Here is a 25534-nt window from a genome sequence, read left to right on the forward strand (position 1 = left end):
ACAGTGACACTGCAAGAACCAATCACATTTAATTATTCAGTCGCCAGCTGAGGTAGGCTTAGGACGCGTTCACGTAGCCACCTTGCGAAATCTCTTGCAAAACCCAGTTTACAGGTAGGTATGTATACAGGTGTAATGGAAATAGCATAATTAACTCCACATTTGTTGAATTTTAGATTTCATTATACAAAACAATGAGACAGCGACTTCTCTGTAGATTCAAGCAAATTAACAAATGTATTTAAATTATTTTGTTTTATGCATTTAATTTATTTAACACCACTGTAATAGCTGAGCTTTATTCAGGTGGTTTTCTACCTACAGTGTATGAATGCTGCAGTTTGCTCAACCCTAAGGTGCCACACTTCAATTTACAAATAACTGAAAGAATGAAAAAAGAGCAATATAACTCATCTGCAGATAGTTTTAAAAGTATTTAATTTCTTTTAGAAATATTTAATTTATAAAACTATTTTTTTTATTTTCCCTTCTCTTTCTGCGCTCAGAATTATGTATGCTCTGTCCTCAGTGCTCCAATTTGCCACATAAACATACAGATTAATCAAATACACAGCCATACACACACAGCAACACACAGCCATACAAACACCAATATACAGCACAGAAACATACAACCATACAAGATAGATCGACAAACACACACCTTTAATAAACATGTACCACACCACCAGTTAGTTTAAACATCACCACACTGATGTTTGTCGCATGGGATGTACGTGGACTTAGTTCCAGGGAAAAGTGGCTTAAAATTACTAACTAGTTAAATGACTTACAGGCAGACATTCCCTTTCTACATGAGATTCATACTGTATGAACAAAACATCTGTAAACACACTGTCAGGGTTCTCTGTGTGGCAGGCAAGGGTGGGACCCAAAAGCAGGACTCGCAGACCAAGCTAAACTTAAATGGCAGAGAAACAACTGGAAACAAAGAGGCGTAGCCATATTACGTAACAAAAAATACATAAAATTCACAAAGCTATTACAGATCCAAAAGGTATATTTATAATACTTTATTTATATATTGAAAATATGGATCTGTGTATCACTAGTATATATGGGCCAAATGTTGATTAACCCTTTCATAACTTGAACTGGCAGTCTACAAACATTCTCAAACAATACATGTGTGATTTTGGTCTTTGCAATGTTTGCCGTTCACATCACCCCACTCTCGGGGACTACACCTTTTCATCAGTACACCACTCACAATCTCACTTTTTAGTTAGAAGCTCCATTATGAGGGATAACGCAGACACTCAGATTCATCCTGTCACTATCAATGATCATGCACTGGTGTCTATTTCTCACACAGAAAAGAATCATACCCCTAATCAGAAGCTGGATATTTAATACATCATTACCTAAAGAACAAGACTTAATTAATTGGTACATAGTTTCAACCTACAGAGGGGCACCAGACAGAGCTGCCAGCTTTCTCCTTCACTTTTTGTTAATTTTATCAAGCCACTAGCACCAGCAATCCAACAAAATGTAGATATCAAAAGAGTTCCAAACATAACTACCACTCCACTACAGACAGGTAAAATTTGATATGGATGTATCAATTTCTCCATCATGCTCTCAGACCTATGGTTAAATCATATTCCTATGCTAAAAACAGGAGATGATAATCTCACACGTTGAAGAATTTTACCTGTATCACTCTTGGGAAGAGTTGCCGCCATTAAAATGATGATTCTGCCTAAAATAAACTATTTGAAGTTTATTGTTATTTTTTATTTTATTTTTATGGAAAAATAAACTATCATGCATAATCAGCGTGTGTGTGTGTGTGTGTGTGTGTGTGTGTGTGTGTGTGTGTGTGTGTGTGTGTGTGTGTGTGTGTGTGTGTGTGTGTGTGTGTGTGTGTGTGTGTGAGAATGGCTGGGCCTGGGTCTGAAGGCTTGCTGAGCCTTGGCCCCTGTGGTATATGGTCATGGAGGGAGGGGTTTCCCCTCTCTACTGCTCCCCGCTGGATGCTGCTACCCTCTTGTTGGTTCCAGGGCGCACTGATGACTTGCTCTTGGCCAACACCCTCAACGACTTTTACTGCCGTTTTGACGAGCCATCAGGCAGCCTTCACACCTCCAACGGCCCCAACAATAGAGACACTTTGGACACTCATTCCCCCACCTCTCCCCCCTCCACAGAGCCATCACCACCTTCAAACACTTCACCTACAACACCCCCCTCCTCACCCCACACAAAAGAGGATTTCACACCACCTCCTCCCACCACAACTCTTCATATTCATGAAGAAGGTGTGAGGAAGCAGTTTAAGAGTCTGAATGCTCGGAAAGCTCCAGACGGTGTGTCTCCTGCCACCCTCAGACACTGTGCAAACGAGCTGGCCCCAGTGTTTTCTGGCATTTTCAACTCCTCACTGCAGGCATGTCATGTGCCTGCCTGCTTCAAGTCCTCTACCATAATCCCTGTGCCCAAGAAACCTAGGATCACTGGACTAAATGACTACAGACCCGTGGCTCTGACATCTGTGGTCATGAAGTCTTTTGAGCGCCTGGTTCTCTCCTATCTCAAGACCCTCACGGCCCCCCTCCTGGACCCCCTGCAGTTTGCATACAGAGCCAACAGGTCTGTAGATGACGCCATCAACATGGCCCTACACTTCATCCTGCAGCATCTGGACTCCCCAGGAACCTACGCCAGGATCCTGTTTGTGGACTTCAGCTCTGCCTTCAACACCATCCTTCCAGACCATCTCCAAGGCAAGCTTTCCCAGATGAATGTGCCTGATCCCATCTGCCGGTGGAACACTGACTTCCTGACGGACAGGAAGCAGCACGTGAGGCTGGGAAAGAATGTCTCGGACTCCCGGACCATCAGCACCGGCTCCCCTCAGGGCTGTGTTCTTTCTCCTCTGCTCTTCTCCCTGTACACCAACTGCTGCACCTCCACCCACCAGTCTGTCAAGCTAATCAAGCTTGCAGATGACACCACCGTTATTGGACTCATCTCGGACGGGGACGAGTCTGCCTACAGGAGGGAGGTTGAACGTTTGGTGTCCTGGTGCAGCCACAACAACCTGGTGCTGAATGCCCAGAAGACAGTGGAGATTATTGTGGACTTCAGGAAGCACACAGCTCCACTCCCCCCCATCATCCTGACTGACACCCCCATCACCTCTGTGGACTCATTCCGCTTCCTGGGTACCACCATCTCCCAGGACCTGAAGTGGGAGCCCACCATCACCTCCGTCATCAAGAAAGCCCAGCAGAGGATGTACTTCCTGAGGCAGCTGAAGAAATTCAACCTGCCAACACGGACGATGATGCAATTCTACACCGCAATCATCGAGTCCATCCTCACCTCCTCCATCACCGTGTGGTACGCTGGAGCCACTATCAGGGACAAACAGAGACTGCAGCGTGTTGTGCGCTCTGCTGAGAAGGTGATTGGCTGCAGACTCCCATCTCTGCAGGACCTGTACACCTCCAGGACACTGGGGCGTGCAGCTCGGATCACAGCTGACCCTTCTCACCCTGGACACAGTCTGTTTGACCTGCTCCCCTCAGGCAGGAGGCTCCGGTCCATTCGCACCAGAACCTCTCACCATAAGAACAGTTTCTTCCCCTCTGCTGTTGGACACATGAACAATAACCGTATGACTGTTCCCACCACTAACACATGACCCTACGCTGTGTTCACTGCATCATTCCATGTTTGGCACTGATCACCACCTGCACTCATGTATATATCATGTATATATCATGTATATATCTATCTATCTACTTAGCACTTTTAATTCTTATTCTCATTTTTATTTTCATGTCTATTTAAGCTTAATTTATAACAGTATGTTTGCACTGAAGCACCGCAGCAATTTCCTAATGTTGGAAACCCGCTCAACATTTGGCAATAAAACCCTTTCTGATTCTGATTCTGATTCTGGTGTGGCTGTTGACCCTTCCCTTTTTTGTTCCTGTCTGTCATACTATACTACACATAATGTAATAACAAAAATATAAATGAATAAATAAACAGATAAAAGAAACACATGGACAAAAGGAGCCTAGAGAGAATTTGTAGAATTGATCTCGGTGTGCGGTTTGTTGTTGTTGTTGTTTATTTATGTTTCATCCTGACTGACACCCCCATCACCTTATGTTTATTTATGTTATATATATATATATATATATATATATATATATATATATATATATATATATATATATATATATATATATATATATATATATATATATATATATATATATATATATATATATGTGTGTGTGTGTGTGTGTGTGTGTGTGTGTGTGTGTGTGTGTGTGTGTGTTATGAAGTAGCCGTGAAATTTCGTACTAAAAGAAAAGGTGGTTTACTGGGTAGTGGAGGCTTAACTTCTTTGTACAAGCTGTCGCTTTAAGTTGTAGTGTCGGACTCCAACCAGTCGGAGGCAGTAGAGCACCACAGATATGTTTAGCTACGGTAAGTCGCAGAGAGAAACGAGCGTGCAAAGCTGCGCTCAGTCCTCCTCCTTATCGTGTACTGCGAGACACGCACTCTGTCCAAGGTGGAAGTAACTTTTGTCCTGTGGAGAAGAGTTTTGAACCGCCTTGGATATACGTCTGGTCGAAAGAGTCACAACAAACGATAACCATGTCGGCCTCATCGGCAAAAGTCAGTAGGAAGGAGAATTCAAATCACGACGGAGCGGACGAGACCTCTGGTAACGTTAAGGAATGGCGCTTATCCTGTACAACGCCATTTTCATTTGTTTATCGTGATTTTGTTATTCTCAGCTCAGTGTGGTGTGTGGTTTGGTCCGCGTGATTGCGGATGAAAAGCTAAATTAATATTTTCCTGCAGATACACGTCAGGGTAGGATGTTGCTGTGGAGCGCTTTTCAGTAACGTAGCATGCTAGGCAGCGTGAGCGGGTGCTAGCTGTTAGCCTAAATTAGCTGCCAGCGTTAGTTGATGAGCGTGTTGGAGGCCAGTGTCTACTTTGCGTTTAGCGGGATGTGTGGTTATTGTTCTCGGTTTGAGAAGTTTGCCCTTGGAGAAGTAGTGATGGAACTGCACGCCCCTGCACATTTCCGTACACGCGTTTGTTGCTGTAGCTTCTTAAATGGCCTCATTGTTAGCAAGTGCAGAAGTCTTTCCCAGAGAGGCCGAGCAGCGATAACGGAAAGGTTAGCTGCTGCGGGGTAACGTTCACGGGAGCCCGTCTATTGAGATCGTGTCTGTGTATATGGTAAACCGGCGCTTCTGTACTTGGTCATTTAAACAGGATTGGAAATGGGGGATTTGGACAGTATATGTGTGGAACACGCGGAGGGATCCTTGGTGGACCGGGTGGTGTGTTGTTATCAGAGGGGAGCAGACAGCGGAGACGTCGCTAAGCCTCGCATTCAAACCAGGCCGCCTTTAGCAGTAACAGGAAGCGCCTAAACTGCAGGAGGCACAGGGTCTGTCTGCCATGGACCATCATCAGTCTCTTCAACATCCAGTCAACATAGCACTTTTAAAATGTTTAAATACGCTGATCATGTTCAGGCTGTATAAAGCCTGGTTTCTTGATTCACTTTTTCGAAATAATTATATACAATGCATTTTATTTATATACTGATATGAGGTGTTAAGCTGGTTCATGTCTCTATGAATTGAAGTTCTGAACCGATCAAAGTTGCAGTTTGGCCAAAGTTGAAACTTCACAAGTCTGTTTCTTTTGTTTCTGTGTATCATCCGGTTTGTACGAGGGAAGCAAAAACAAACAACAAAAAACATCTACTTGTCTAACTATATTTGTCTAAAAGTAAATTGCATTTTATCAGCATATAGTTGATTTAACACGGCAGACTACCAGGCTCTATTTGTAAATATTAGGAATGCAGACATGCTCCCAGTTACCTTCCGTTCAGTTGGTACTTACCCATTGTACGTGCTGTTTCCTGAAGTTCAAAAATAATTTGAAGTGTTCTAAAATATTTTTTTATAATGACGGTCTCTTTGCTTCTAAGAAAAAGTGTGCTGGCTGTCAGCCAAGTTATTATTTAAAAAGAAAAAAGTCATAGTTGTACGTCCCGGGTTGATGAAGATGAATAAAAGCATATCAATATTATTTTCTGTCATGACATATATTGAGATATTCTTATTTTTATTCATGGCAGTTTTTCTGAATGTTACCTAAATTCTTTAGGCCAAAAGGATTCGAGACTAACCTTGTACAATTTTGCTATTTCTAAGTTTATGAAACCAAAATGAAATCAAATGCTGCGGTGTGCACAGTCCAGTGAAAATATCAATATATAATTCTCATTTATGGTGTAACATGTCTATTGTGTGCATTGTTATTTTTGTCTGCATGTCATGTTAATTTCACAAATACTCTTTAACGAATAGGCTGAATGGTGTTATTTTGAACTTTTTTAAAACTCCAAAATCCTTAATTTAAAAAAAAACAAACATTTCCTTGTTCTTTCAGAAAAAGAGCAGCAGGAAGCAATTGAGCACATTGATGAAGTACAGAATGAAATTGACAGGTGAGTTTGAATCTTCTGTATCAGTACTGGGGGGGGGGAAATTTGCAGAAAACTGTTTTATTGATCACATTTTTGTCTTTCTCTCTCCATCAGACTGAATGAACAGGCTAGTGAAGAAATTTTAAAAGTAGAGCAGAAGTACAATAAATTACGCCAGCCATTCTTTCAGAAGCGATCAGAAATCATAGCCAAAATCCCCAACTTCTGGGTCACAACGTTCGTCAACCATCCACAAGGTAATTAAATGAAAATGATTGTTGCTGCTGTGTTTATGGTGACTCTGAACTGTCAAGAGCGTAAGAGTCACCATCGGGAACTAAAAGTTAATCAGTTATGGTAAATTATTATTAAGTGATTTTAAATGTTCACATAAAGAAATGGGATCTAACAGCATAACCTGATCTCTAGTTTCAGCTCTTCTGGGAGAGGAGGACGAGGAAGCACTTCATTACTTGTCAAGGGTGGAGGTCACGGAGTTTGAGGACATAAAGTCTGGATATAGAATAGATTTTGTGAGTTGTCAGGTTCATGTAATATTCATAGATTGTAACTGGCATGCCATATTCTGATTGGAATGTTTTCTTTCCTGAAGTATTTTGACGAGAATCCGTACTTCGAGAACAAAGCCCTCTCCAAAGAGTTTAATGTAAACGAGAGCGGCGACCCGGTTTCCAAATCATCTGAAATCAAATGGAAAGCTGGAAAGGTTGGTTTTTGTTTTTCTCTTTTTTTCCCCGTTAGACTTTTATGTGCTTTGGATTTTTTTTCCTTTATAAATTCAGTTCTGTTTATATGTACTACTGTACAATACGGTTACAATGATTTTCCCCAAGTTGCCCTTTGATTATGTTCGTCAAAAAAATGTCATCTTTTGGCTCATCAGGACCTGACAAAACGTACGGGTCAGACGCCAAACAAAGCTGGGAAGAAAAGGCAGCATGAGGAGCCAGAGAGCTTCTTCACCTGGTTTACTGACCACTCGGATGCAGGGGCTGATGAACTGGGAGAAGTGATCAAGGATGACATTTGGCCAAACCCACTGCAGTACTACCTGGTAAGATTGGTTTCTTCTACACACGCTATTTTTATGCTCGCCGTGTCCCTTGTGTCGGTGTCTGGTGACGATTTTCACGTCACATCCTGTGTCGCCTCGGCCAATTGTATACCTCTCGAGTTTTCTAACTTGGCGCATTGCATCTCAGCTGTCGCAGCTGGGTTGAAGATGCAAGTTTATGACCATATCGTTTTTTACTGCCATTTTAATGAGAATCATGCACAGAAGCTCAGACATACTGACACCAGAGGGAGATGTTATAACGGTTTAAAAACTCGACTTTGTGGAAAGAACTTGACAACACTCGACAAAGTCTTGGCTTCCAGTCTGAGTGGTGTAGTAGGACAGTTTTTGAGTTTTGGACCATCAATGAACAGCCTCCACTCATCTGCATCGTACTCGTAGTTTCGCCTTCAGCAAGTCATCATCAATTTCAAAGAGTGGAATAAGCTCCTTTTCACAATGCCGATGTAATTCAGATTTAGTTCCAGGAGACTGGAGGGGTTTTTTTTGTTTTGTTTTGTTTCTCACTGAGTCTAGACCCAAGTAACACAGCTGCTTTCGCTGACAGATCCAGATCTCATTTTGACCCGTTTAACTCTGGCTGAGTGAGTGAGCCAGTAAAAACAGGAGGTGCTTTTTTGTCCGAGTGTGGTTGTTGGTGGCAAGTTAAGGGAACTGATAGATGCTTTAGTTTTGGAATTGTATCCAGAAATATTTAGTAAACAGAAGTAGTAACCAAAGTGAATCTTTGGCTAAAGTAACAATCTGTTCAACCTTTCTCTTATGTTCCCAAGGTCCCAGACATGGAGGATGAGGAAGGCGATGGCGATGATGATGATGAAGAAGAAGAGGGACTGGAAGATATTGATGAAGGGGAGGAAGAAGAGGGTGAAGATGAAGATGAGGACGGTGATGGGGAAGATGGAGAGGTGAGGAAAGGGGTTCAGTGGGTCCTTAGGACTGTTTTTATGAAGTTGCAAAGTATGTCTTTGTGGCCCCCCCTTTGCTAGATCCGCCCCTGCACAGATACAGGCCGTCAGCTACATAGAAAAGGATCCTGGTGTAGAAAGTAAATAAATTCTAACAACAGCTTATCAAGGTCAAACTTATCAAACGTGCTGCTGTTGTTCAGTCGCTAAACAAAGAAGAGAGACATATTAATAAATACACAAACAAACCCCAATCTGATGACACACTGATTCTCAGAGGTCATTTAAAACAGATAAAACTGAGCATTTTGTTAGTAGTATCTATGATTTATTGTAATTTTAGCCTGACTGTTTGGAACAACTCTGCTCAATAAATTGAGTTAGCATGTTAGTAATTCTAAAGGCAGCGCTGGGCCATTCATCAGATTGTAATTTCAGTTTTTTTGTATTGCTGAAAATTGATGTAGTGGTGTCATTTAATAATCTGGCAGTTTCATGGTATTATCAGTATTTCTGAATAAATGGCCTTTGGTGGCTCATTCATCTGTAAAGTGTATCTAAAATTACAAAAATAAAACTAAACAAAACCAGCACAGTCAGTAATTTTATAGTTAACAAAGTTGCATCGTTACAGTGCTATTGTAGCATTGCTGTGGTATCATTGCTTTCTCGGAGCTTTAGTGTTTTAGCATGATATTACTGTTAAAATACTAACTTAATGCTATAATTGCGGTGTCATGGCTGTAGTATTATAGTTCTTATATCCCAATCGGCTGAGTGATATAACTGCACATTTACAGTGTTGGTAATGCAGTATTACAGAGTTACATTAGTATTATATTATTACATTGGTAGAAATTTAGTATTACAGTGATATTGTACTGTTATGGTGGTATTATTGCAGTATAAACATGGCAACAACTGACACATGCATTATTAATAGTATTAGTTAGTATAACATGAGTTGTCACATCGTAGTGTAGTTATTGTAGACCAGTAAGTCTTATGATATAGAGACATTGTGTATTTCAGGCTATTTTAAACTAGTAATTATATTGGTACTATTATATTGGTCTTATTACAGGATTACAGTGATCTTATTGTGGCTTTACCTGGTGCTGTTCTAGTGTTGCTACCATATTATTGTATTGTTGTTATTGTATTATTCCAGTATTCTGGTGGCATTACTGTAGTATTGTATTTGTTGTCGTAGTATAGGATCGGGTGGTTTATGTGACATTCCTTGTCTTCCGTGTTTGCGGAGTTAATTAAATTATCAGACCTGTAGCAAGTTGATGTAAAAGCTGCTGCTGTAGTTGGAAGCTGCTTGTAATTAGCACACGTGAGTGCTAATAAAACTGCTGTGGTGACATCTTTGAATGATTGTGTTGTAATACTTTTGTTCTTCTTCGTCTTCCAGGATGACGGCGAAGATGATTAAAGGTTTCAGTCAACACCTTTTCTCCATCCTCGCTCCGTGGTCTCTCTTCAACTCAATGGGAGCAAATTTCTTTTTTTTTTTGTTTGTTTTTTGGGGTGGGGGGGTGGGGGGGGGGGGTCTGTGTGTTGTCACCCTGTCCGTCCTCTTCCTCTGCAGCCACAGCCTGCAGATATTGTCTGAGGACCAGCTCCATACACAGCGGGTCTGCAGAGGGGTGGAGGTGCAGGTGTCAGTGGCTCTCTGGATTTTTCACCTGTCATTATTTCTCTACATCTCCCAAAGACATGCAAAAGAATTAAAAAAAAATTTGTAGCATTCTGCACGTCATTCTATGTAGATTTAAACTCCATACAATAACAATTTGTATGTACAATAAAAACAGTTTCTGTTGAAGTTGTGAGTTCAATAAAAATAAGCTATGGTGCAGTGATAACTTAATCATAGCATCCTTAGCGCATACATGTGCACGCATATTATATATATAATATGCGTGCACACACGTACATATAACATACACACATATATCAATACACACGTATGTATATATATATACATATATGTGTGTGTGTATACATATGTGTATGTGTTTATTATTATATATTCAGTGGTGGGGGTAATGAGGCTTATTAGAAGCTGCATTTTCCTTTGTGACTTATTGTATTAATGAACTGATTAAAAGCACCAGCTTGTTCCTTTGAACTGTTGTAAATGTTTTGGGATATCCATGTATCTTGGTAGGCCAGTTAATTGTACACAGTTTAATGGGGGAGGGTATGGTTGGGCAGGGGGACTTTGACACCAACTCTGGACTTCTGTTAAATAAAGTTTCATTGTCTTGTTTTCCAGGCACCCACAACAAAGAGTTGTAATGTACATTTTCTCATATATATATGAGATTACACTAAAACTCAAGAGTTCTAGGTTAGTGTAACACGTTCAGATGGGAGACTACGCTGTTCTCTTGAGTCCTCTGGAGTCTGCAGCTTTTCTCCTGTACTGCTAGAGACCTGTTCCCATTAAATTAAGTGTACTAGTTACTTTGTTATAATAAATAAATGTATACATGATGTTTGGAGTAGTTTGATCACATTTAGCCAGTTCAGCTAACATAACCAATCTCACAACATCCCATTTTCTCATGTGCTCACAGCATTAGTGCTATTAGGCCTGTCCAACGACTTTACACCCTACCACTATCTGAGTGATCTTCTTTTCCAGGAATAGTAATGCTAGAATTGATTTCATGTTCATCTTGAACATCTGTAGCAGGTTAGGTCTACAGCATATGTTACTGTGTTGGTGTACCCCTGTAAAGCCTTTGACTTGATCCCTGATCCTGTTACATAGCACAGGCCTCTGGTCAAACAGCTGACAAAATCTGTTTGGTGTGTGATTCTTTAATGGTGTAAGCACTGTTTAAGGATAAATCATACTGGGAAAAATTATCTGTATTTGGCAAAAGTGAATTGACTTCCAGAAATATTTGTCCAGAAAAGTTAGAATGTCACTTTTATAATTACAACTGGGAGCAGGTTCTGGCTGACTCTAGTGATTAGCTACTTTTAAGAAAAGCAAAGTAAATTATTGGAAGCTACTAGCTCTTCAGTGTGACCTTTACCCTCACTGTTTATGACTTTGCTGCTAGTGGATGTTAAAATAAATTATTTGGGCTGCCTCAGGTTTGAAAACAGTTTTGCACGTGTTTATTTAAATTACATTTTGGTCACTTAAACAAACTACCATTTGTCTGCAATCAAAGAAGTGTATTTAGTGGACCCAGCAGAGTCATCGCATGGCAAAGTCAGGTTTACTTCTTAGTTGTTTGGATCACATATAGTGGATGGCAGTAAGCAGTCATCTCAGCATAAGGTGAAGGAATTTCTAACTACAGTTTATATGCCCTCCCTGTTCTAGTGTGTTTCCCCTAGGTATTTCCTCCCATAGTCCAAAGACATGTTAAGTTAACTGGGGTTTCTTACTTGGCTATAGATATGAAGTAGATTAAAGTGCTGTGGGAGTGTTAGGCCTAAAGGAACATGAATGGTCAGTAAGACTAGAAAAGTTATTTCTAACGGCAAGTACATAGTGTTGCTATTTATATAGAGGCGTGATAAAGAACCAGTAAATGTGGACCTATTGTAATCATTCCCAACTCTGGATTTATTCCTGAACTATTCTTGAAAGCTATTAGAGTAGCTTTGCATGTTTCACAGTTCAGAATAATCCTCATTTATCATATGCTGTGTGCTCCTTCAGTTCATCCTCTTAGCTGAATAAATAACTTCTATTCTGATGGGAGTTATCTCTTCCAGAATGATAAAACCTCTCAGCCACAGGACAAAAGAGATTACTTTATGGTTTGACTAATGGAAATGATGTAAATCATAAATTATGATTCTATGTTGTCATCCTTCGGTCTGTTTTAATAAACAGAAGTTTATTAACTTTTGCATTAGGCTGAATGAGAGTTAGACTTTTGCACAGTACTGTACAATTAAAATATATCTGCACAATTCTGCATGTAGATTTTGTGGAGTGTTTATTATAATGGGTACAGCTCTGATTAATGTGGACCCCATACATTACAGCTTAATGGGCAGGATCAAATATTTTATGTGAGAATTTAATATGAAAAATGTTCTAACACGTATATAGATATGTTATAACATAAATGAACTGTGGTGCATCCCATCTTTGGAAAGATGAGTTCAGTTTCTCTAGCCACAATCAAGAAATCACTTAAATAGGACCTGCCTGACAAAGCGGGGTAGACCAAAAGATCCTCAAAAGTCAGACATCATGTGGTAATCCAAGGAAATTTAGGAACAAATGAAAAACAAAGTAACTGAAATCTCTCAGTCTGGAAAGGTTTAAAGCCATTTCTAAAGCTGTGGGACTCCAGCGAACCACAGTGAGAGCCATTATCCACAAATGGCAATGACAGCTCATCCAAGAGGTCAAAAGACCCCAGAACAACATTCAAAGAACTGCAGGCCTTGCTTGTTTCAGTTAAGATCAGTGTTCATGACTCCACCGTAAGACAGAAATGGGCAAAAATGGCCTGCATGCTGAGTTCCAAGACGAAAACCACTGCTGAGCAAAAGGAACATAAAGGGTCTTCCGAGTTTTGCCAGAAAACATCTTGATGATCCTCAAGACTTTTGGGAAAATACTACAAAAGGGCTGCAAGCATAAAAACACAATCTTCACTCACCACTGGCTATATTTGCATCAAGAGATACAACTACAGATGACCGCTTAACAGCCACTGCTCTGAAAATGGTTCAAGCACATACAAGGAGATCATCTTGACAGAATACTTGGCCAAATTCATACATGGAAAGGTTTTGTCTTGCATAGACCCATCACAGAGGTTTGCAAATCATAAAACGCAATAAGTAAATCCCCAAAGGTTGATTCTGTTTATCTGGACGTAGCGTTTTCAGCGGGACAAACGTTTCGTCACTCATCCGAGCTTTTAAAGCTCAAAACACACTGCGCCCAAAATTCGTCCACTGAACTCACAGCCCATTGTTCATTCAGTGGTGCTAGTTTCAGTCACTGTGCAAATGTACTGCTTATAATAAGGAGGGGGAACCTGGAGTCAGCTGAGACTGAAGAAATCGCTTAGATGACGAAACGTTTCTCCCACTGCAAACGCCATGTCCAAATGAACGAAGTCGACCTTTTGAGATCATTCGGAGTTCGGTGACAGGCTGATAAACTCCTAGTTTTTATTAAAGGGCGGTGTCTTAGTTTTTTAACAACATACAGACGGGTAATCTTTTAGACTATACACCATTGTTTGTATGTATTTTAAAAGAAATGTAATTATCAACCGCCGCAATTAGTGAACACGGGTTTAACGCTGAAGATGTCCGCTGGTTCACGCCTACAAACACGGAAGTGAATGTGGGATTTATTTCTTGCCTCGCGTGATAATCTCAGTAACCACGGTAACGCCAGCTTTATGTAAAATGGCTCCAAAGGCGTCAAACGGCCCTCGGAGTGCTTAGAGTTTATCTGATCAATGTTAAAATATTTGATAATGCCTTTTTATTAGCATGTTCGCAGACGAAGCCCTGGACACGGTGAGTGTCCAGTCACTGTGGAGGAAGTCTCACGAGGCGGCGCAGGAGTCGGTAAGTTTGGGCAGCACCGAGTCTGCCCCCCACAGAACTCTGTTAGCCTGGACAGCGACGTGCTTGCTGTCTACAGTTGCAGAATATTGGTTGGATCCGAAGCTAACTTTAGCTGATGCAACACATGCGTGTTCAGGTGTTCCTGGCAATGGCGTGTCCAGCGGGGTGGCCTGGGGGGGCACAGGCCACCCCCCCAACCAGACTGGCCACCCCAGGTGCCACCCCAAAGGCAAAACAATAAAATTCAATCAAATATCAAATGTCCGATTATGTTTTCACGGTGACGCTCAGATATCCGAGTGTAAGTGAATGCAGCATCGGCTTCTGCGCTATGTGCATCACGTTAGCAAAGGTAGGAGAGCCAAGCACGAAAGATGTCACTGCAGGAAACAATTTTTCGGTGAAAGAAAATGAGGACAGAATAAATGTCCCGGTAAGTAATATTAAGTTTGTTGAGTTTAGTAAACTTCGGCGAAATTAGAATACCAAGGAAAAAATAACACTTAAAGAATTATTGCAGCCGTGGAATATTTCAGACAGTATGCTACAGAGGGGAGCTAACATAAGAGTTATGAGTTATAAGATGTAATCTAAGTCGTAACATTGCTGTATGGAGCTGCAGATTTGGTTGCAGGTTAACATAGCTGGACTGGCCATCGGGCTTATTTGACTTATTTTTTATTTTTTTTGTAACGGCATGAACAATGAGAGGTGGTGGATTGGCCAGATGCAGGTCGATGTGTAGAAATAACTCCGTTGTTTGATGGTGGCTATGGCGGGGCTTCCACAGAGGCAGCAGGTGGATGAGGGAAGGGGAGGCAGGAGGAGAGCCCCGAGGCAGCCGCCAGTCCGAGTGTCAGGTGAACTGAACTTCAGGTAAGAAGTTATGACCTGCAGTCTATCTGGGTCAGATATGAACTAAGTTTAGGTGGAGTTTATTTTCGTTGTGCTGACTTTTTACTGTCAGTTGCAATAACTCATACTGCGTTCTAGCCAGCTTGGAGTTTTTATACAGCTGTTCGGTTGCTATGATGTTACTGATAGTGAACTTTATTTTATTCATAAGGTTAGTTAGTAGAGTTGCCAACGGCTCCTTAAAAAAATGGAATGGTCCCTCAATCAGAGAAAATATTACACGTTTCGTATTGAGCTGAGAAGAGACGCAGTTTGTCCCGAACTTCAGCTACAATGAAAAAGACACAAAGCTGGATTTATTCTGTCTTTACGCTGCACAGCTGCCTCTTCTCTCATCCTCCCTGTCCTGTTGCTACTTCAATCATGAAACTGATCGATGATCAGCTGATCGGCTTTTCTCTCTTGTTTGTTTATCGCCCACTTTGCGCCAGAAAGACGAAACCAGCAGATGTCGCGCTAAACAACAGCAGCACGTTTAAGCTTGATCAGCTGTTGTTAGAATTTATTTAATATTAATTTCTAGTATCAGCTGATGTTTGCTGGAGCCACAGCTGTAAAGCTGCTGGTCATGATGTCGGTTTGGATATCTGGTGAGAGGGAAACGTGAAGACCACCCACCAGGATCCTTTTTTATGTAGCTGACAGCTGGTAACTGTGCAGGGGCGGGTCTAGCAAAGTTTTGCCAGGGGGCCAGGTAGGGCATTAACAGGGAAAGGGGGCACAAAGAAATACTTTTCTTTCCTATTCTCATTTAAAATATCTAGCTTTTATTAAATAATTATCTAAATCTTACAACCAAAGTTTTTATCTGGCGCAAAATGTATAGAAATCATACATATACCAAAAAGACTGTACATCACTGTCACAACAGGGTTTGTTTTCATTCAAAGGCTTTATGGCTTTAATACCTGGTGGGCCGGTCTGTAGTCAAAATGCCCGATTTTCTGTCCCAGTCCAGCCCTGCAGGTTAATACTGGCAGTGTCACCATGCCAGCTGAATGTATTTCATCATCAGCCAGTGTTGTTCTTTATCAATATTACCAAAGTTTACCATAAGGCAGCATAGAAAGTATTTACTTGCTTTCAGGTTTTATTCAAATATTAGTCTTTTCAGTTGTTTCTCCACTTTTTTCCTGTTTCAAAATCAAACACCAGTTTGTGAGAAGATTATCTTCTTTTTTTAACAGGCAGAGAAAGTTTTGCATTGGCATTGGCTAATTTGTCAATTGTTTGCTACAAATGTTCGTATTTTAATATTCAAAAATGTTTTTGCCCAAAACATATGTGCAGTATATGTCAGTAAAAATACTATGCAAATATTGCTGTCCTTGAATGCTGAGTAAACACTGACAAAGCACTGATTGTATCTCTTGTACTTTATCAACGCAGTATCTAAAAACTTTGCACCGTAGTGGTTAAAATCTCATTCTAATAAGAGTTAAAAGTGCATTCGGTTATTAGGTTTATAGGATTATTGAATTATGGTTAAGGGTTGGTAGAATTTTTTTTTAAAAACATTATCTGCCAATTAAATCTGCCACCCTTCTCCAAATCTGTGCCCCTACCTGGCCCCCCCAACAAAAATTTTCTAGACACGCCACTGGTTCCTGGGTGGACACATTTGCATTCAGAGGAGAATGCATTGCAAGATGACATCATGAAATATGCAGCATCAAGCAAACAGGGACATTTCATGCAGACTGCACCGACTTAACGTTGATAGAAAACACTTCTTCTTGTTCTTGTAACCTGCCATAGATAATGTTGCATTATCTATGGCAGGTTACATCTATTAAACATGACCACGATTTCAAATGATGAGGGCGGATCACTTATAGACGCATTGAGACACAGTGTTTGCTCTCTGTATATCAGTGGCAGAAGATATCACTGTTTCAGTAAGATCAGGCACACAGCTGTGGCCTTGAGTAATGATAAAGCCCCACCTACCTGGGGTTCAGACCTTCTGTTTGCAAGGGACAGCTAATCAAAACATCATTCTTTTTTAAAATTATTTTAATGCCTTTAAGCTCATCCTGTAATTAAACAGGAAAGTCTTAAATTTCTGAGTGTGGCTTTTTTAAATAACAGGTATTTCCCTGGGCAGCAATAGCTGATACGTGTCTGCTAGGCTCTTTTAACTGTATCTGTGCTGTTCATACCTTTTGGAAAACCCAATTCTCCATCTATCTGTTTATGCAGTTCTGGAGCGGACACACCATGGACTTAGCACACAAACATCTGGTTGACAGTGGCCAAAATGCTAACATTGAGCCTTCAAAATACATTCGAAACCAATGAGTGATTCCACTGTGGCTTTGTCTCTCTTTTATGCATACTGTGGATGAAGCGATGGGCTAAACCAGGGTTTATAAGATACATAAGGATTATGTTGAACTGTGAATCACATAAGGCATCTCACCTTTCTTGCTTCCTTAGTAAAAAGACCATTATTTTTGCTGGGGTTTCAGAAAGGATGTCAGACTCAGATGTTTCGCAGTGCTGAGTCAGAGGTCCAGGTCATTTCCACTACCATTAGCTCTACTCAGACAGAGCTACAGGAGCAGGCCACAGAGCAGCTCATCCAGCAAAACCAAGATGAACCAGAGCCGCCTGGCTTGAAGGACTTCCTACAGCAGGTTGAAGACATGGTCGTCAGAGAGTTAGTGAAAAATGTCAGGAGCCATGCCTTTGACGGGTTTCAGGCAAGCTGGGAAGACCACAGTCAGCGGGTAAGCAGAACACTCGTTTGTATGTCAGAGAGGGTTTGTCATCTGCTGCAGAAGGAATCTAGAATGGTCATATTACTACCTGATGGTCTTTATCATGAAGTGAAAGTGAAACATTGCACTAAAAAGTTACTTTCAGCTGTCCCGTTATTCACAAGGCATCAGCACAGCAGATCGCTGTTTTGATTTGCCTAAAACCTGTTCACATCTCTGTATGACGGTGTTCCATCTTTCAGGTCTTACTCATCCATTCCCTTCAACATCCCGGCGCTAAAGAGAAAGGCCTGCATGTCACTAGTGTTTCGTGGAGTTGTACTGGCTCAGTCATTGCCTGTGCCTATGGTCGGTATGTGTGTCTGATGTTAATGTATACGATACTAACAGTCCACTTATTATTTCCTGATGTTTTTCTCCAGGTCATAAAAAGTGTAAACTGCTGGAAAAGCTCTGCTGTTATCATTGTGGCTCAGATCTGTGTTTGTGGTGGGCAGGATTGACAATGGAGACTGGAGCAATGAGAAGTCATGTGTTTGCACCTGGAACCTGGACCGTCGAGGCCTGCATCACAGTCAGGCGGACCTGGTCATAGATGTTCCTACTGCAGTCACAGCTTTGTGCTGTCATCCCAACCAGCCTTCCCTCATCGCAGGTACAGTGATGCCACCTTCACAGAAATAAATATGCCCTAATAACTCTTTTCCAAAGTATTAAACATAGTATTAAGTGATGGCTTTTTAAGTAATAGTTTAACTACTGCCAGCTTGAAATGTGAGGTGAACTTGATCTTCTTTAATATTCAGAAATTCACGACTCGAAGGGGACATTGTGACCATATTTGAGAATAATCTTTGGTTCAGAGTATTGGTAATATCTGAGCATTGTCTGCTGTCATTGGTGCTCCTTTGTCTTATACTAGGCTCAGCTGTATTGGCCAAAATAAATCTAGCTGTTTTAAATCCTTCAAAGTTAATAAAGCTATCATAAAGCCTCATCCCTATCTTGGTCTGTCTGACCATCTTCATCAGCTGCTACTTGTCTCTTGACTGTTGCTCCTAATCTGGCTGAGAAATCACTGACAGCATGATCGGTGCTGCCTTTCCCAGACTTCACAAAGCTTCTTCTAAGTAGCTATTTTAATAGCTTTAATACTGAATTATTTATTGTGTGTAATGCTGTCGCTGCAGGGGGTCTGTACAGTGGAGAAGTGGTGATTTGGGACACCAGTCGGACTCAAGACTCTGTAGTGGCTCAAACTGGGTTGTCTGCAGACAGCCACAGAGACCCTGTTTACCAGGTAAGAGGAAACAATGCTTTTGGCATTTCTGCTAAACTCTCTTCATCCTGCTGCATGTTGCTTGATCTTACACACTTGAACTTGATCACAGCACTCCAGGATAACCTGAAATAGCATTATTCCAGAGTAAAGTAAATGGTAAATGGACAGGCAGTCTCCCATGCAAATATTAACCAGGCATGACCCTGCTTGGTGGTCTTGCATGAGTGTGAAGGGAGGATTTATGTGTGCAGGTTTCCTGGGTGCCTCTGCAGAAGAAGGGAGAGTTCGGGGTGCTCAGTGCCTGCTCGGGAGGAAGAGTGCTGCTGTGGACGGTTGGTTTTGAGCAAGGCAGTTTTGTCCAGAAAGCCGCCTATGCCGTGCTACAACAGCAGGTTCCCCACAGCAGCAGCCGTTTCAAGGTGAGCTTCAGGCTGAACTCTTCATCTGCAGAAAAACAACACTTTGAAATTCCTGAATGTTATGGTGGTGTGGAGGTGCAACACAATGGAAAAGGTAGGCACAGCATTTTCTGTTTTTGACTGCCAATGTTGGGGGCATTACTCAAAAAATGTCATGTATTACACATTACTTTTCTTAAAAGTAATGCAGCTAAAATTACTTAATTACCTGCTGGAGAAAGCAATTCGTTAAACTAGTCACATTACTTCCTATTTACTTATCACTCATTGCTCATTACTCTTATTACCAGTTAACAATGTAAACCCGAGGCTACAGCCCTACACACCAACACAAATCCCTATCCTAATGAGGATACACATATGATCTTTCTCTTAGTTTTTAGGTATGAACCCAAAAACAACAATTTAGTACAGCATGTTCTACTGTTAGGGCAGCACGGTGGCACGGTGGTTAGCACTGTTGCCGCACAGCAAGAAGGTCCTGAGTTCAATTCCACCATCAGGCCGGGGTCTTTCTGTGTGGAGTTTGCATGTTCTCCCCGTGTTTGCGTGGGTTCTCTCCGGGTACTCCGGCTTCCTCCCACCGTCCAAAGACATGCAGCTTGTGGGGATAGGTTAATTGGATAATCCAAATTGCCACTAGGTGTGAATGTGAGCGCGAATGGTTGTCTGTCTCTGTGTGTTGGCCCTGCGACAGACTGGCGACCTGTCCAGGGTGTACCCCGCCTCTCGCCCTATGACAGCTGGGATAGGCTCCAGCGCCCCCCGCGACCCTGAAAAGAATAAGCGGAAGCGAATGGATGGATGGATGGATGTCCTACTGTTACTGATAAATGTAATGTGATTGTAATTGCACCCAGTACCGGTGACTGGACGGAACCTTGTCACTAAATAGTATTTCCTGTTTGTAGCAGCTAATAAAAGGTTGTTTGGTCTCATTCACAGAAATCTCCACATTTTATACTCCTTCTCTACTTGATCTCAAACTCACCGATGCAGCTGAGAGAATTAACATAAGGGATTATAGTCTTCTCTTTTGTATGGCTATTGTACTGCCACTAGTCATCCTTATTGTGACTGGTTGTATGCTGCCCCTTTTATGTGAACTTGCTCATAGCTAGATTGGGACACCCTGAGTTTACTGTTTGAGTTGATAACCACCTTCATGTATAAGCAAAGACAAAGGGGTACCACTACAAGGCAAGTTCAACACAGTCAGTTTGGCCAGATTTGTAGAAATGAAAGCTGCTCCATCCAAAGTGGGATGGATGGTGTCTCTCTTAACAAGACCAGGTTTTCCCCGTGAGTGTCCCAGTGGGATAAGGGGGACGACTCATCACCCCATCACTGTGGGTGAGGTCACTGAGGCAGTTAAACAAGTCTTTGGCGGCAGGGCCCTTGGGGTGGATGAGGTTAATCCTGAGTTCCTGAAAGCGCTGGATGTTGTAATGATCTGGATATGGAGATCGGGCGGGGGGTACTTCTGGATTGGCAGACCCTCTGAGTATTTTGTCTGGCTCATAGCAACGGGCCATTTGATCCTTATACCACTGTTGCAAGAGCTTGGTCCACATTAACAGCAATAAGTTGGACTTGTTCTTAGTGAGTGTTGGACTCCAACAGGGCTACCATTTCTCACAGATTCTGTTCATGATTTTTTGACAAGTGGTGGAAGGCTTCCACTTTGGTGGTCTCAGAATCTTGTCTGCTTTTTGCAGATGATGTTGATTTTTTTTGACTTCATCAGGTCGCAGTGGAATGGTTTGCAGCAGGAATCAGAATCAGCACCTCTGATTCTGTGGCCATGGTGCTAAGCCATTAAAGGGTGGAGTGCCCAGGTTAGGGACGAGTTGCTGCCGCAAGTGTCTCGGGGTCTTGCTTACGAGTGAGGGGAAAGGGAAGATCAACAGACGGATTGGGGTTGCGGCTGCAGTGATGAAGAGGGAGCTGAGTATAAGGGCGAAGCGATCTACGTCCACACCATCACTTCTGGTCATGTACTGTGGGTAGTGACTGAAAGAACGAGCTCGCAGATACAAACAACAGAAATTAGCTTTCTTCAAAGGGTGACAGAGTGAGGAGCTCAGCCATCCAAGAGAGGCTCAAAGTAGAGCAATTACTCCACGTCGAAAGGAGTCAGTTGAGGTGGTTTGAGCATCTAACAAGGATGCCTCCTGGCTGAGTGTTCTGGGCATGTGCCACCCTGAGGAAGCTCCGGGGCAGACCCAGGACACACTGGAGAGACAGCTGGACAGGGAACGCCTCAGTGACGCTATATAAAAAAAATTGAAATGAATGTTAGCAATAACATTGGAAGGAGGGAATATGGTCTATCCCCTGGATCAGTGTGTTGATTCAGGGGATAGACCATCCTACTACTGAGTAAACATTTTAGATCTTCTTTGTTTTTTTTTCATGAAGTGCCGAGATGTTTCACATGGTTTGGAAATGTTCAGGCAGTAGCATAGCAAAGACCCCACTGGCTGACTTCCTGTTGTTTATATTAATAATATGGCTTCTATCTAAGAGCGCAATAAAAATGAAGAGAATCAGTGAAAATGTGACCCTGAAAAGAGCCAACTGAGTGGTTTTGGTAGAGTGCTTTATAGAATTGAATAGCTCCTTATTGTCATTGTACATGTACAATGAAATTGTGGGTGCTCTGCACCAACTGAAGAGGAATAAAATATAAATGGTAAGACAGCAGGAATAAATAACAAACAGGAGGAATATATAGAAAAAAAGAGAAAGTCACAGGTTGCAAAGTCTTTGGAATGGACTTGGTCTGAGTGATGAGGGTTATTCAAACCATGGTTCAGACTCTAGTCCCTGGCTGACTTGTCACTGCCCACTTACTTAGACGGTCATAGTTTGAGTAATGCAAAAGTCCAGTTCAGGTCATAATACACATAAATTTTTCCAGACACAGAACATAATTCTTCTTGCAGTCCTCTGCTCACCATGCTTCTGTGTAAAAGACAGATTTTTGTGTTGTCCTCAGGCCCGCAGCAACAGCACTGTAGGTATCACGTCAATGGCTCTGTCCCCATGGGATTCTGACACCTTCCTCGTGGGGTCTGAGGGAGGCCTGCTGCTCAGATGCTCCTTCTCTTCTCAAACACTAGCTGCAACAGCCTTTGAGGGCCAGAATGCAACACTAAGAGCCCCGGCAGTCTTCTCATTTAGGCCCCGCAGCGGCCCTGTCCATTCCATACACTGCTCCCCCTTCCACAGGTAAACTTGCAGAACACACACAATAAATTCATTAAAGAGGAGGGGGTTTACTTTTCACATTTGTCATGAGTGACATCTGTCTCATGGTCTTTACAGGAATCTGTTTGTGAGTGGATCAACTGATGGTCTGGTCCACCTTCACTCGCTGCTGCAGGCCAGCCCACTGCTCTCTCTCAGAGTTTCAGACTCTTACATTTTTCAGGTGCAGTGGTCGCCAACCAGGCCACTGGTTTTTGCTGCAGCCACTGGAAAAGGTAGTACACTGATTTCAAATGTACCTGCGTGTGTGGGGTTACAATGAAGAAATGAAGCCTCTTGGAGAAAGCCAACAGTACATCGGCGTGTAAAACAGATTCTTCATGTGTGTAACTTTCCTAGGTGAGGTGCAGATGTTCGACCTGAGCCACAGGTCACTGAGAGCAGCAGCTACAATTGAGCAGGGAGATGCGGACCAAGCTGCAACTTGTTTGGCCTTCAACTGTCAGAAACCTCACCTCTTGGCGGTTGGAAAAACCGATGGGACAGTCAACATTTGGCAGCTGAGTGCCGATTTGATGGAGCAGAGCCCCAGAGAGATCAGCCAGTTGGAGAAAATAGCCAATCAAGTGGCAGAGTGACACAGATTAGCTAGGACAGAGACTGCACCAGCCTGACTCACTGACAACAACTGTGGTTCCAAGTCTGAAAACAGAAATAAATGCAGAACAGCAGATTCCAGTTTTAACCAGTAGCGTTTATTAAAGCACACTGCAAATGTTAAGGTGGTGTTACAGCATTGTTGCAAGGTTCTTAAATTTACTGAAAGCACAAGCTAAAATGGCTAAAAACAATCACATTCACTACCATGAGAAGCACAAAGAGTTAGGTCAGAGCGAGATAAATAGAGTACAGAGTTTTGGTATTGGTGAGTATTGCTAGTGCCACGATCATGCAGTTTCAGCTGTGTGTTCATATTGAAGTGTGTGTGGGAAACGCTTCCCGATTGGTCACTGGTGGGGAAAGGATCAGTTGACAAAGAGCGAGCGAGTGAATTCGACAAAGTCGAACGCTGACGGCAGCTCGCGGCCCTTGCTGTCGAGGTAGGGCTTCATGTGTGACAGACAGTAGTCTGCCTGCTCTTTAGTCAGGTTCTGAAAGAAAGAAGGCAACAATGAGACCACCACTGATAACCTGACACTGACACACTGAGCAGAACATGTCTGACCTGGTAGAGCTCCTCTTTAGTGACGTAGGGTTTGTTTTCAGCGCTGAGGGCTCGGAAGGCGCTCTCGATCTCCTCACTAGACTTGACGTTCTCAGTTTCACGGCTGATCATGAACGCCATGTACTCCTGCAGCGACACGTTTCCATCCCTGCAGACAGTTCTCACAGTCAGGAAACATACTAGCTTTCCTCCTCATAGGAAAGAGCATATGCTACATTTAAATGCTGCTCTAATGAAGAACTTGAAAAGATTTGAGATCAAATAATGATGCCAAAGGAGACAGCGCTGTAAAGCAGAGTTTTCTAATGTGTTTGCATCCTGTTCGTAAGAGTGGTAACATTACAGGTCTTGGAAATTGAAACCTCAGCAGGGGACTGGAGGTCAGCTTGTGCTGGACACTATAATTGGTTAATGTGAAGGTCTGTAACTCCTGCCAAGTTAAACTGGTATCATAAAAATGAAGCAAACATGCACTGAAGGAGACCTGTTCAGCATGTCTGGCAGAGAAGAAAATTAAAACTGCAGTGCAACAATTACAAGAAGGTGAATTTGCAGTGAGTGCGTGCTGTCTTCTAAGACACTGGTAATTAATATGGATTGGATAAATGATCTCTAAACGCCCTGAAATGCAACAGACCTATTGGGATCCACAGTGTCGAGTATGGCCTCAAACTCAGGATCAGGTTCTCCCTCTTCCACCATGGGCAAATCATAGCCCAGTGAGCGGAGACATGACTTGAACTCTTGGTGGTTCAGACGGCCAGACTTCTCTTTGTCAAAGTGTCTACAAAGAAATGGGTGAAGATAAGGATTTTGACCTTGACACAGAAAGACCTAATGCAGTCAGGAGAGAGCCACTTACTTGAACATCATACTGAATTCCTTCAGAGCCTCTTCTGTCACTCCAGTGGTATTTCTGAAAGAGGAAGAATAAAAAGAAACATGCATTTCATGCAGCAACTGTAAAAGCAGTAGAGTGTTTGAGATTCACATCACTTCAGTGACATGCAGTTACTGTTGCACTGTATACCTGGCCTGTATCTGTTGTTCCAGGTTGTGCTGCATCCTCATTCCCAGTTGGTCCAATTGGTCCCACTGCTGGGCCAAGCCAACTGTGCTATGCTCTGTATACTTATTGTCCAAGATCAGTGCCTCTTCCATAGCTGCACCCAAGTCTTCAATCTTCTTCAGCTGGCTGCGCATAGCACGGATCTCCTGGTGCTTACGCTGTGCACACACACACACACACACACCCTTCAATAAAAGCTGCAAACAACTGTGCGATGCTTAACAATGCATTTCCTTTCTGATTTTAGTCTGTGTTTATTATCAACCTAATTTTGAACAATAAGCATAATTAAGGGGAAACTAACATGCCCATCTTGCTTCAAGACTTGACAGTGAGTGTGCCTCATCATTACCGGAGTGACTAGGAAATCTATATCTAGTGACATCAATGAGTAACTCACAAGGGAAGTTGTGAGTTCATTAGCAGTTAAATAGCTGCTTATTACTTCTGCTTTTCTTTCTTTTCTTTTTAATGATGATTTACCAAATCACCAACAGTGTCAAGGGGCCTTATATTGTAAGGCAGGGGCCTCAAACTCCAGTCCTTGAGGGCTGGTGTCCTGCAACTTTTCCATGTGTCCCTGTTGCAAA

The 25534-nt window shown here is 42.2% G+C and overlaps 3 protein-coding genes across 8 annotated transcripts in view; 2 read left to right on the forward strand and 1 right to left on the reverse strand.

The window, feature by feature from the left end:
* The first annotated feature begins 4443 nt into the window (after positions 1-4443).
* On the forward strand, positions 4444-11023 carry LOC113025213 (protein SET-like). The gene is made up of 8 exons (XM_026172721.2): positions 4444-4714; positions 6472-6529; positions 6623-6765; positions 6938-7041; positions 7122-7235; positions 7413-7583; positions 8381-8515; positions 9936-11023. Exons 1-8 carry the CDS (start codon positions 4645-4647, stop codon positions 9954-9956), a joined length of 816 nt encoding a protein of 271 aa, XP_026028506.1. The 5' UTR covers positions 4444-4644; the 3' UTR covers positions 9957-11023.
* Positions 11024-13896: 2873 nt separating this feature from the next.
* On the forward strand, positions 13897-23739 carry dync2i2 (dynein 2 intermediate chain 2). Its single transcript, XM_080303422.1, has 9 exons — positions 13897-14098; positions 17485-17745; positions 17979-18088; positions 18234-18391; positions 18927-19036; positions 19270-19437; positions 22439-22671; positions 22768-22925; positions 23050-23739. The coding sequence occupies exons 1-9, from the start codon at positions 14021-14023 to the stop codon at positions 23286-23288; spliced, it is 1515 nt and encodes a 504-aa protein (XP_080159548.1). The 5' UTR covers positions 13897-14020; the 3' UTR covers positions 23289-23739.
* The window catches only part of sptan1 (spectrin alpha, non-erythrocytic 1), a 37773-nt gene continuing 35622 nt past the window's right edge, over positions 23384-25534 (reverse strand). For all 6 annotated transcript variants that reach the window (XM_026172728.2, XM_026172727.2, XM_026172726.2 and 3 more), the window contains 5 exons: positions 24906-25102; positions 24738-24791; positions 24513-24659; positions 23876-24023; positions 23384-23801 (listed from right to left, as the gene is read on the reverse strand). In XM_026172728.2, the coding sequence (XP_026028513.1) occupies positions 23676-23801; positions 23876-24023; positions 24513-24659; positions 24738-24791; positions 24906-25102 (672 nt within the window). In that variant the 3' untranslated portion in view covers positions 23384-23675. The remainder of the gene's footprint in view (positions 23802-23875; positions 24024-24512; positions 24660-24737; positions 24792-24905; positions 25103-25534) is intronic.

Source organism: Astatotilapia calliptera, chromosome 7, assembly GCF_964374335.1.
Source record: "Astatotilapia calliptera chromosome 7, fAstCal68.1, whole genome shotgun sequence".
Lineage (NCBI taxonomy): Eukaryota > Metazoa > Chordata > Actinopteri > Cichliformes > Cichlidae > Astatotilapia > Astatotilapia calliptera.

Coding starts and splice junctions, on each gene's coding strand:
- LOC113025213 (XM_026172721.2), top strand. CDS start 4,645: ATGTCGGCCTCATCGGCAAAAGTCAGTAGGAAGGAGAATTCAAATCAC. Junction 7,042..7,121: donor CTGGATATAGAATAGATTTT/GTGAGTTGTCAG, acceptor TCTTTCCTGAAG/TATTTTGACGAGAATCCGTA. Junction 7,236..7,412: donor TCAAATGGAAAGCTGGAAAG/GTTGGTTTTTGT, acceptor TTGGCTCATCAG/GACCTGACAAAACGTACGGG.
- dync2i2 (XM_080303422.1), top strand. CDS start 14,021: ATGTTCGCAGACGAAGCCCTGGACACGGTGAGTGTCCAGTCACTGTGG. Junction 18,392..18,926: donor CCAGCCTTCCCTCATCGCAG/GTACAGTGATGC, acceptor CTGTCGCTGCAG/GGGGTCTGTACAGTGGAGAA. Junction 22,672..22,767: donor CACTGCTCCCCCTTCCACAG/GTAAACTTGCAG, acceptor TGGTCTTTACAG/GAATCTGTTTGTGAGTGGAT.